The sequence below is a fragment of the Nannobrachium achirus genome, assembly GCF_963921795.1.
Source record: "Nannobrachium achirus genome assembly, chromosome: 13".
Taxonomy (NCBI): domain Eukaryota; kingdom Metazoa; phylum Chordata; class Actinopteri; order Myctophiformes; family Myctophidae; genus Nannobrachium; species Nannobrachium achirus.
In genome coordinates this window covers 35,161,064-35,173,301 of record NC_137833.1, presented here as the reverse complement: position 1 = coordinate 35,173,301, position 12,238 = coordinate 35,161,064, and the positions used below count along the sequence as shown (strand labels likewise).

At 43.5% G+C, this 12,238-nt stretch overlaps 1 protein-coding gene across 1 annotated transcript in view; it reads left to right on the top strand.

Moving 5' to 3' along the window:
• Positions 1–12,238, top strand: part of srbd1 (S1 RNA binding domain 1) — a gene marked incomplete at its 5' end in the record, with an annotated part of 100,119 nt that overhangs the window by 939 nt on the left and 86,942 nt on the right. Inside the window, 7 exons of the mRNA XM_080740688.1 lie at positions 329–446; positions 984–1,122; positions 1,828–1,912; positions 2,150–2,342; positions 10,862–10,965; positions 11,247–11,354; positions 11,588–11,745. Of these exons, the coding sequence (XP_080596814.1) occupies positions 329–446; positions 984–1,122; positions 1,828–1,912; positions 2,150–2,342; positions 10,862–10,965; positions 11,247–11,354; positions 11,588–11,745 (905 nt within the window). The remainder of the gene's footprint in view (positions 1–328; positions 447–983; positions 1,123–1,827; positions 1,913–2,149; positions 2,343–10,861; positions 10,966–11,246; positions 11,355–11,587; positions 11,746–12,238) is intronic.

Sequence of the window (12,238 nt, the reverse complement as noted above, 5' to 3'; positions counted from 1 at the left end):
CGGTAAGCAGACACTCGCTGCCACAAATTGTTGGTAATGTCTGTTTATATGACTGCTGAGCTGACATGCACGTAGACTGAGCACAGTGGGATAAAATGTACATAACCTAATATGGAATGCACAAAACCTAATATTATGGCCATTCCTTAAGCAGTGGCATGTCTATAGCTGGCCACTAGATGGTGATAGAAGTCAAGCTATAAGTCCTGGGGTGCATGTCTGTTTGAACAGTATTTGATTTTTATTCTTGAATGCCATGCTGTTGATATAATGTTGTAATTACGAATTGTGTGTTTGTGTGTGTATGCGTGCATGCGTGTGCGTGTAGTGCCCTAGCGAAGAAGACCCAGTCTGTGATTCAGACCCTGAAGAAAGACGATGTTCTGACGCCTGAGCTAGAACACAACCTGAGGAGCTGCAGATCTGCTGATGAACTAGACCATGTGGTTGGTTGGACGCACGCACGCACGCACGCACGCACACACGCACGCACGCACGCGCGCGCGCGCGCGCACACACACACACACACAGTGTCATTAGTAATGACAAAAAAACAATGAGGCATATCAAAGTGTGACGTGAAGTTCACAATGCAGCTGCCGCGATAAACTATGCAAAAGAGTTGAGGGAAACCACAGGGCCATAAGTGGAGTTTTGATGTCTAGGGATGTCACTAACAAATAGTTTTGCTATCATTTAGCTGATTTAGCTCATGATTATTTGGTTAATTAATGGTTATTAAAACACATTTTATTACACACACAGTTTTGCATACTTTATAGATTCCATGTCTATATAGAATCTATGTCACATACCTGATCTAGAAAATAATATAATCAATAAACTTTGCTCCATCAATCCTATTTCAGGCTTTGTTTCCCCTTGGGACCTTGATCCTATATCAAAAGTAGTGTTGCCAGTGTGTGACTGTTTGTGTGTGTGTGTGTGTGTGTGTGTGTGTGTGTCCCTCTTTCTCTGTGCAGTACTCTCCCTACAAGAAAGGCAGTAAGCTAAGTAAGGCACGCAGGGCCAGGGAGCTGGGTCTGGAGGATGCTACTCTATTGCTGCTGAACCAACCACACACACTGGACCTCTGTGCTTGGGTTAAACCAGATACTGAAGGTAAGACATGCAAACGTATACAAACGTTGGACATGTGCACAGTAAAATCCTTAATGATGGGTGCTGGGGTGGCGCAGGGGTAACATTTCTGTCCACTACCTCCAAGACTATGGTTTTGAAGCCTCCGTGGTGCCTCGAGCATGCCGGGCATCCATAAGAGCACAATTGGCCATAGACATTCGTGGGAGGGTGGCTGGACAGGGAGGGCAATCTTTGTTTGTAGTTACTTATGTTTTTAGCATCATAGCTATACATGAAGGTTGATATTTCAACCATATTTGCATATGGTTGCCTTTTGCACTGCACATTCTTCTTTGCCTTGTAAATGATGTTACTGTCCTGTCTCTGTCTTGCGACATCTTCATCAAAACCAATTCCTGTATGCTTGAGATACTTTTTTTTGTTTGATTACACATGGCCACTGTGATTAAATATATTCACCTGTGTGCCTTCTGACAGTTTGTTTGATTGCCAGAAGAGGGCAGCAACAGTCCACACTTAGCAATGCTAATAATTTTCGCTTAGTTTAATACTGTGTGTGTGTGTGTGTGTGTGTGTGTGTGTGTGTGTGTGTGTGTGTGTGTGTGTGTGTGTGTGTGTGTGTGTGTGTGTGTGTGTGTGTGTGTGTGTGTGTGTGTGTGTGTGTGTGTGCGTGCGTGCGTGCGTGCGCGTGCGTGTGCGTGTGTGTGTCAGGTCTGTCATCAGTGGAGGAGGTGTCCACAGGTGTGGAGCAGATTCTGGCTGACATGATAGCCAAAGACCCAGAGACCCTCACCTACGTGCGAACACTGTAAGTACTCACACACATCTTCTCATTCCCTCTTTTCTTATCAACTTGTGTTTTATTTGTCACATAGAAATTTGATTAGGAAATGAATAGCTGTTGTGCACTGCCTGCCTCTATCGCCCTCTGTCATTTATGTTCAGTACATCGCATGTGCCTTAACTGAAATATTACATTACCTGAAATATTTTTCTCCATACAGTATGCCTTCCTTTACATCCCCCCACCCCCTTCGTCTCTCAGGTGTGAGAACAGTTATGTGACCATCCAGTCGTCCGTGTCCAGATCAGCAGTGAAGGAGCAGAGTCAGAAACAGGCTCAGGGCCAGGTGGGGCCGGCGGGCCCGCATAACAAGAATACAGCAAGCAAAGACTTTGACAAGTTCCACCTGTACCATGACTTCACCTGCAACATCCAGCGCATTCAGCCTCATCAGGTAGCACGGCCAGCCCTGTTCATTACTGAACTGGTCTGTCTTGTCATTGTTATGTCTTAAATCTTGTATTGATATTATTAATATTTAAAATCGATGATTCGACAGACACGCTTTGTCTATCTATAAAGAGTTTTTACTTTTGAGTGTGCTGGCATCTCACTAATACCCAGCAGCAGCACCTCACCAATTTACTGTATGTGTGTCCACTTTCCTTGATGCTGTTCGTTTAGGCTTTGTAAATCCAATAAACTGAAAACACGATTTGGAACAAATTATTATTTGTCCAAACTCCAAATTGTGAAATAGATGTATAGAATGGACATTTCCATTCATAAAAATGCTGTGCTTCCTTGTCAAACACAGCATTTGTTTTATATGAAAATATACATTGGATATGTGGTACTCACACTTGTATAAGTTTCATTGGGTTCCCTGGAAAAGTAGGTGATTGTGAACATGGAAGTAGGATGCTTATAGTTATAAGCCATTTATACTTTGATATCTATGCTGAAAACTGAAGCTGCATCAGCGTGTCACAATGAAATAGATGAAGTAGCATACTCACAGGCCACGTATATCAGAGCCACATCATATGAACTTGAAAAGACATACGCACGTATGCACAGACAGACAGACAGACAGACAGACAGACAGACAGACAGACAGACAGACAGACAGACAGACAGACAGACAGACAGACAGACAGACAGACAGACAGACAGACAGACAGACAGACAGACAGACAGACAGACAGACAGACAGAGCTACACACCTCCAAAGTTCTAGAGCTGTTTTCTTTAGACTTTTCTGTGGGTTGATTGGGTTCCAAATGGCCTATTTTGCTCTTACCCCAGCCAGTCATTTTTTGTCAGTTCAGGTTTTCTTTGCTTATATACAGTATGATAGTAGAGAGACAGGAAATTGAGGGCAGAAAGAGGGGCAAAGACATGCAACACAGGTCTCCAGCTGGAATTGCACCAGGGACATTGTAATGTTATATTGTAATGTACTTTCTCTCACACTCTCTCTCTCTCTCTCTCTGACACACAAACACACACCTCACTGCATGCCACTTCTGAGGACTAGCTACGTCAGCTGCGGTTAGCCTCCTCTCTTGTTCCTCCGTTTATCCTCTCTCTCTCTCTCTCTCTCTCTCTCTCTCTCTCTCTCTCTCTCTCTCTCTCTCTCTCTCTCTCTCCCTTCTCCTCCTTTCTCTCCCTCCTCCTCTCCCCGCAGTGACTGGTGCTTTACTCAGAGTTCATGTGTCACCACTGCTTCCGTCAGCAGCTGGCTGCTTCTCCGCTGCCACCACCACTGTGCACACCCACACTCTGACAGCCCTGCCACTGTGCCCCACAGACACACAGACACACACACATGCACACCCTACAATTCCCTCTTTTAACATATGTGACATGTCCCCTGTCGACATGCCATTGGATTAGGAGGCTTTGATTGACAGATGCCCTCCCGCCTTGACAGCTACTGCTGCCAGGCCTCAATGTGGCGGGCCCTCAGAGGGAGAGAGAGAAAGAAAGAGAGAGAACATGATGAGTGATGCATGGGGTACCTCTTGGTCCCTCTCTCTCTCTCTCTCTCTCTCTCTCTCTCTCTCTCTCTCTCTCTCTCTCTGTGAACCTTTATCCCCCTCCCTGCCTGTCCTCTCTCCACTCCTCCTTCCTCCACTGACTCCTTCTCTCCCTCCTCTCCTCCGTTCTGCTGCACTGCGTGTGTGAGGCTGTTAATTCGATGACGCGCCCGTTGTCATGCAGCATTAATCGAGCGCCGTCCGTTTTGCCCCAGCTTAGCTGCGGGACTGCGGCTAAAACAAACCTTTTCTAAGCTCAACGAGTTGTCAGGCGAGCGGGTGGGGGTGGCAGGTGGGGGATGTGTTTTGACAGGAGGCATGTGTGTGTGTGTGTGTGTATGTGTGTGTGTGTGTGTGTGTGTGTGTGTGTGTGTGAGCGTGCACTCGCCCCTGCTCGCGTAAATGCATTTTTATTAAGGGCCCCCGCACACACCCTAGCCAACGGTTTGTTAAAGGCTATATGGATGGAGGGATAAGGAAGGGTGTTAGAGCGGGGGTGAATGAATGAACAGCTAAGCTCCGCGGCAGCAGATGTTAAAAGCTGTGGCCTTTGGTGCCAAGCGCCAGTTTGCCAGCGCCTTTTGGATTGTCAGGCATTTGTAGAAGAAGCACATGTTGAATTGCTTTGGTTGGCAAAGTGTGACATACTGTAAGACTTACAATGCCACATGATACAATAAAACAATGTTTGTTTAGCACATAGATTGCCAACTTAAGAAGTGAGTATTCATTGGATGCTTTAGAAATTCAGTGGTCAGTTACAGCTTATTTAAAAAATACATTATTTGAAAATAATATACTAGTTTTCCCTGTATGGTGTGGACATTTAGGCTACAACACTTAAACATACAGTAGAAATCATAAGAATCCTAAGACATTTAAGTCAAATGACGTTGTGTATGTTTTTCCATACTGTGCACACATTCTGCTCAGAAAATCCCATATACTGGTATGTCTGTCTGACTATCTATACAATACACATGTGCGTGTGTGCGTGTGCACGTGTGTGCGTGTGTGTGTATAAATTGACACATGTAGTACTAGTGGAGATGTCAGATTCCATTGATTGATTTGATTTGAGGCCCAGGGCCAGTTGGTGGCAGGGTACAGGTTTGCCTCGTAGCTATACAGGGTCCGTGTGCTGCTGTAGTACCACAGTGTGGATTTGTTTGATTCCACGGAGGGAGTTTTTTTTTAAAGTGATTTGTGTGATCACACGGTAGCTTAGTGCTGCAGTTGGAGCACTGAGCACAGACAGAATAAATGGTAAACTGTTTCATCAATTAAACACTCCTTTTGATGAGCAAGTGGGAAGTACAATCAGTGCTGTTTTCATGTTTACATTTTAATTTAACTCGTACAAATGTAACCTAATGTAAGGTTTCTGAAAAAATAATTTAGTAAACTATGTAACCAAATTTAAGGTTCCATTTTGTTACTTTGTAAGCTCACAACCTTTGCTCATAGATTCCGATTTTGAAGAAAAGAAAAGAAAAAATAATTAATTACATTTAAAACAACAATTCTCTCTCATCTCTTGCACACAAAATTGCTGTCTGAAGAGTGAGGTGTTCAATACTGAATGACCCATTCATAATCACATCAGACTTTGCGTGCAAGAGCCTTCAGGGTTACAAGGTTACAGAGGATTTTACTGTGTGCGCAATTAGGTTTCATAATACAACAATTAAGATGATTACTACAAATGTATGCAAATACATATCATTTCTGGTTGTCATGCAAATAGTGGTTTGTTTTTCAGTCAGTTATGTACCATCATACGAACAGCTATGGGCAGCAGCCTGAATTTTATAAGTTGTTTTATAGCACGAATTAGCTTTAATATGAGAAGAATGTCTACTAAATGAATAATATGTGTTAAACATATTATTAAACAATGCAATTTTTTCAATGTTCAATATTTATTTTATTTTTGCAGAATGAAAACTATTTTCTATTCTCACAATTATACAGAATATGGATTATGACAACCTACCAAGTCAGTCCTATCTCAGTTTGGAGATAAGACTTTAAGTTATCTCAGTACGAGGTGCTTTTCTTTAAAACAAGCAGATCAGGTTTATTATTTCTGCATAACGGCCGTTGGGGTATCTCTGCTCCCATGTTGTGCGTGTTTGTTTTCAAAACGCGATGGGAGAGACCGGGAGGAGAGGGAGAGAGAGAGAGAAATAAAATGATCTCTCTCTTTGAGCGCCACAAGTGTTTTCGTAGAGAGGGGTTTATCGTGGCAGGCCATAATCCCTTGCAGCGAGTGCTTCTCATCGATATTTAGAAAGTCAATATTGACCTGGACTCACTCTGCCTGAAGAATAACACTCAGTAAATGTAGCTTACATTCCTCATGTTTTTTCAATTATCCCACTGTTTATCAAGAGCGTAATATATTTAATATTTCTCTTCTATTTTCTTACGGCTCCTCTTGTTAATAACGCCAAGCCTAAAATTTGATCACCATTTCATCACTCTGTCTAAATTAAATGATCTATTATGCAGCTGACAGCGTTTGGCTGCCAAATACCAGTGAAATATATGTTCGTATCAGTGTGTCTTTATCTATGAGCTTAATTTAATAAATGAAACCGGGGTGTACTATTTCTTGGCTTTGCATAAACAAGTCTTGTCGGCTGTACACTTGTCATCAACACGAGAGCCTGGATTGAGTATTCAAAAGGTCACAGTGACTAATAAAGAGATATTGCACAGTCCTTCACATGCTGGGTCTATAGAACTTTGCCATTCTACAATGCTTAGGAGACCACTACTACTGAGAGAGGCTTGATTGTCAAAGTAGATAGATGGAAATTCACAACCAACAAAATGCTATTATGTGTTTAGATCCAGGGGAAGCTCTGTGTCTCCCCTTTGTCGGCACCCATTTCCTGGTTGCCTCTATGTTAGCAGAGATGAACCGCTCTTAGGTTGTTGGCTCCCCCTCCTCGGCCAGCAGATGAAGGCGGGCTCTCACCTCCGCTGTGTAGTTGGCCTGGAGTTCAGGGCTTCCCGCAAAGGCCTCCCAGTCGGGCCGGGTCCTTGGGGCGGTCTTAGGGACCCTCAAGCTCAGGGGCAGCCTTGTAGCGACCACACGGTAACCAGAGCCTACAGAGTCGAATGTGCTGTGCCTGTAGGACTCTGCATTCAAGATGGACTTCCTCCACTTCCTCCTTACCAGTATAGTCCAGCTGACTCATTTGCTTTGAAAAGAACAAACGTGTCTCAGATGCACATTGTCTGCCATGGTTCTTAGTGATATTTTTAAGTATGAAATAAGTTACAATGGAGCAGAGATGAAAGGTGTGCAGGTGGAGGTAGTGGTGTATTACATTGACACCTTTTTTAAAATAACGATATTCTTTTATCAATGTTTTATGGCATTCTTTCATCATACATCTTGTCTGTATTTTCTCTGAGCTTGTGAGATGCATTGAAGTTTGGCTAGATTAAGTTCTTAAGTGATTCTCTTTCTGCTTTGAATCCATGTGCTGCAGTTACATCTCTCTGACGTGTACCACTTCCGTTCAAGTCAACTTACTCATTGGGCAGACCAGAATGATGCATTGCTTAAGTGTCCTAGCCAGGGGTGTCGCACCAAATTCTGGGCCCTGGGTACAAGGATTCACTGCGTTATTTTGTGCTTTAACTATTGAAAAATAGCAGATATACAAGCACAGAGTGCCGCGCTGCGAGCTTGTAGATCCGCTATTTTTGAAAAATTGTGAAAATTTGTTCAAGTCTTTGAAGGTTTTTTGAAAAAGGTATGTTTCTATGCCAGTCAGCGGTGCTCAAACTTTTTCATGACGAGATTTGCACACATTTTCACGAATTTTCAAAAATAGCAGATATACAAGCTCAAATGCTATATCTGCTATTTTTCAATAGCTAAAGTATAAAATAATGAAGGACCCTCCACCTTGGGCCCTAGTAACTCAGTCCCACTCCCCCCCCCTTGTGACGCCCCTGGTCCTAGCACATGTGGTAATTTTACTGTAAGCACCTGCGTGCTTGTGTGTCTATATGTTCCATGCCTGAACGTGCATGCCTGATACGTCAGACGGATAGATGTGTCAATGACAGGATTGCTTTAAAGAAACGGCGTGAGAGAGAAAGAGACAGAGAGGGAGACCTGCTGCCCTCACTTGGGGGCAGATGGCGGGATGCTGGACAGACCTGTCTGCTCTCGTCAGGCTTTGGCTAGGGCTAAACCACCTGTCACTCCTGTGACCCATCTAAGCGTTTACACACACACACACACACACACACACACACACACACACACACACACACACACACACACACACACACACACACACACACACACACACACACACACACACACACTACCTCCCTCTTGGTCCTTTCAGATCATCTTCTGTCCCTCAACTCTGGCCCGAGCGGGCAGGAAGTCAGAGACATACAGACACACTTGGCATTGATTTTAAACAGTATGCTGTGAAGGACAGTGGCTGGCCACAAAGGAACACAACATGAAGAGCTATTGGTTAAGGCAAACACATTGCTGAGTATTTTTGCTTGGTGATGGGTATAGCTTTGCCTGCAGCAGGGATGAGGTTTGGCAACCCACCAATAGAGGGTTTAAATTACAGCGGGATTTAAGAAAGCAAAGAATATATTGAAAAAATACAGGGTTGGGCAGAAAGGACCATCTGTGCTGCCTAGGAATGCGTAACATGGAGACAACAGAAGTGGGTCATTCTGCTTGTAGAAGGGGATAGGGGTTGATGGATGGGACACAATCATTGTGGATGAAATGGCATGTTTAACCACGTTAACCCTGGTGTCGATGATTTAGGCATGTCATTGTTTTTCAACATCCTCTTTATCAAAATCTTCTAATAGCAGAAGTATGAAATAGAGGTTAAGTTGTTAGGGGAAAATTACATTTTTCAAACTTTCTTCATCTACATTCTATCAAAGTGTCTGCCATGTCCCTCGGCCTCTAAACTCCTTGTAAATACGAAATGAAGTTCTTGCATTCACTGTTCTTGAGTGTGACTTGAGTGTCACAATAGACCTGCGGTGTGAAGAGTTGAACTGTCTCTTCTTTTTAACATTCCAGAAAAGCCACCATCTGTTTGACAGACTGATTCATATGATTCATATGAAGATATTTTAAGACATTTTGCAGGACAAAAACAATAGAAAAACTATTTTCAATCCTCAAGGACATTGAAATCAAGCAGGTCTCTTGAGCTGATCAGTGACAACTGAAAGTCGTCTGCATGACTGATAGAAGGGGCTCCACAAGGCCCTTAAATCTGTAGATAATGACTGACAAACAACCAATTTCTGCAGTAACATTTTGAAATGTTCACTCCAGCGGCACTGACTGACATACAGTATAAAGTCCTGCTAAGTACTCAGACACTACTGTCACATTTTGTCCCCTGACAAACTGATGCCAACGGAGGAAGAAAAAAAATTAAAAAAAAATTAAACAGCATCACTACTAACAGTATACAAATAACAGAAAAGGCTTGCACACTGACAAAAGGACGTTGAGGCTTATTGGTACGCTTTGAGTCTAGAGTGCAAATCTTCCTACTTTATCTACTTGCAGTATAACCATAACCACTCAAGCCCTATTTTCAATAATAGCCAGTCTACAAGCTCATTTTTTTTCACACTCTATCAAATGTCTTAGCCAAAAAATAGCAGATCTACAAGCTTGTAGATCTGCTATTTTTTGGCACATGTTTTGCCCCAGGATAATGGATTTTGATTTTCGCGATAATATCGTAAACCGTGATTTCTTTTGTCACAATAATTGTGATATGACATTTTCATATCATCCCATGCCTATTTGACAGAAATCTTTTTCCTCCTCCCACCAACGGTATGCAGTGTGAAAAGAGACTTCAGCTCCTTTTGATGAAGATCGCAGGAGAAATCTCCTCTCCATCAAATGCGGCCACCCTGGGCGGGGACATGCTGAGAGAAGAGAAATCAAAATTTCAGCAGAATTCTGAGCTTACCCCTGTGATGCCATTTCTTTGAGTGAATAGGGTGTGTGTGCGTGTGTTCTACATGCATGTGGGTGCAGCACATTGATGCTGGTTTTTGATGAGTGGTAGTGGTTGTGGCATGATGTGTATGTGCGCACTGGGGAGGGGCAGGCCTTGCGGTGGCGGTGGCACGGTGGTGGCATTTGTCAGCTCTGTTCTTCCGCTTGGGCTCCAGATTGACGTCTTTTTTTCTTTACCCTGTGCTGTGGCGGGCTAAAGGTTCCCCACTGAAAAGGTCAGACACTTAGTACTGTTTTGCTTAACAGCAAGCAGCAGTTCCTCTGAGGGGGACAAGCGCAACACAACAGCAGGCCTGGCCACAGGATATAGGCCTTGGCGGAGTTACTTAAATGTGTGTAGAGATGGGATTCTGTGTTTGTCTGTCTGTGTGTGGAGGCAGTTGTGCGTACAGTGTTCGAATGGAGATGCTTGTATGTATGCATGTACACAGTATGCAGCTGTTCGTAATCAGATGCAGTGTACTACAGTAGGCTGGTCAGAAAACACTGAATCGGGGGTTATTTAATAACACCGACATAATCATCATGAAAGATGTGGAGCTTAACAATAACAATTGGGCAGAAAGGGTGTGTGCATTTTACAGGAGAGGGGTCAAGCGTATATTGCATTATTAACCATTATTCTGGGCACGTCATAGGGTAAACCTTTAAAACAAATTCACTAATAGAATAGCTTGTAAATCAGCTATCTTTGCTATTCATTGTGTGACCAAGTACAGATGAGATGAGAAAATATGACTTGTCTAATGTGTCTAACGTTGTGTGTGTGTGTGTGTGTGTGTGTGTGTGTGTGTGTGTGTGTGTGTGTGTGTGTGTGTGTGTGTGTGTGTGTGTGTCTGTGTGTGTGTGTGTGTGTGTGTGTGTGTGTAGACCCTGGCTATTAATCGAGGTGAGAGTCTGAAGATTCTGACAGTCAAAGTGAACATTCCAGACAGGGTGAGGACTGACTTCATCAGGTGGTGCCTCAGCAACAGGTCAGAGTCACGCACACACACACGCACACACACAAATGGATTCATATAAATTCACAAAGGTTGAATAATCTGTTGAATGTGTGTTGTTCGATCGGTTAGTGCAATCCAATTTTCTGTGCAACTTCATGCACCCTGGAGAATTAACTGTACGGAATCAGGTGACCGCATGGCAAAGTGACAACATGACATAGCGGCTGTGGTTTCGTGAATCACAACCCTGGTATCCTTTCGTGGCAGTGTTGTTATACAAAAATGATATATTTTTTATTCTATTTTTGCAGGTGGAGAACAAAGACCTTTGCAAGAGAGGAACAGAATAAAATGATTGAAAATGCCGTGGAGGACTCTTACAAAAGACTGATTATACCTCTACTCACCAGGAGCTACAGGTGTGTGTGTTTGTTGAGTGTGTGTGGGTTTATATAATTACCGTTTACTTAGTTCATTCGTTTGCTCACATAATACAATGAAAACACCAAAACTGTTAATGAAACGATGAAAAACAAAAAGATACGAACAAAGTGTGAATGTCACCTTCAATTACTGTCTGTAAATATTCTATATGTTCTCTATATATATTCAATCTCTCTCTCTCTCTCTCTATCTCTCCCCCACTCTCCAGGTCTAAGCTGACAGCAGCAGCAGAGAAGGAGTCCATAGCGATGTTTGTGAGGAATCTCCGTCAGAGGTTACTGGTGTGTCCAGTGCGTGGCTGTGTCATCATGGGGGTGGATCCAGGCTTCAGACACGGCTGCAAGCTGGCCATCCTCTCCTCCACTGGTAAGGACACACTCACTCACACTCTCTCACACACACACACACACACACACACACACACACACACACACACACACACACACACACACACACACACACACACACACACACACACACACACACACACACACACACACTTGTAGTTGCGTGCTCACCAGAATCCGATCCAGGGACCACTGGCTCCCAGTCAAACAAAGAATAGATTTCAAGATAATGATCGTCTACGGTACCTACAAGGCCCTCTGCAACCAGGCTCCCCGCTACTGCTCTGACTTCCTCCAACGCCACGCCACACGAGTGGCCATCTTGGAATCAATGCATTCTCACAGTCACACCCAGTATTTACTATCTACCAGTAAGACTCCCTAAACGGGAGATAAGCGACCGTTGGTCGCTTATCTCCACAAATAGGCCAAAAGTTTGTTTTACCAATTATCAAGACATACGGGCAGTTGACAGTTTGCCATGGTTACTCATTGAAGTTGAATCTCCATAT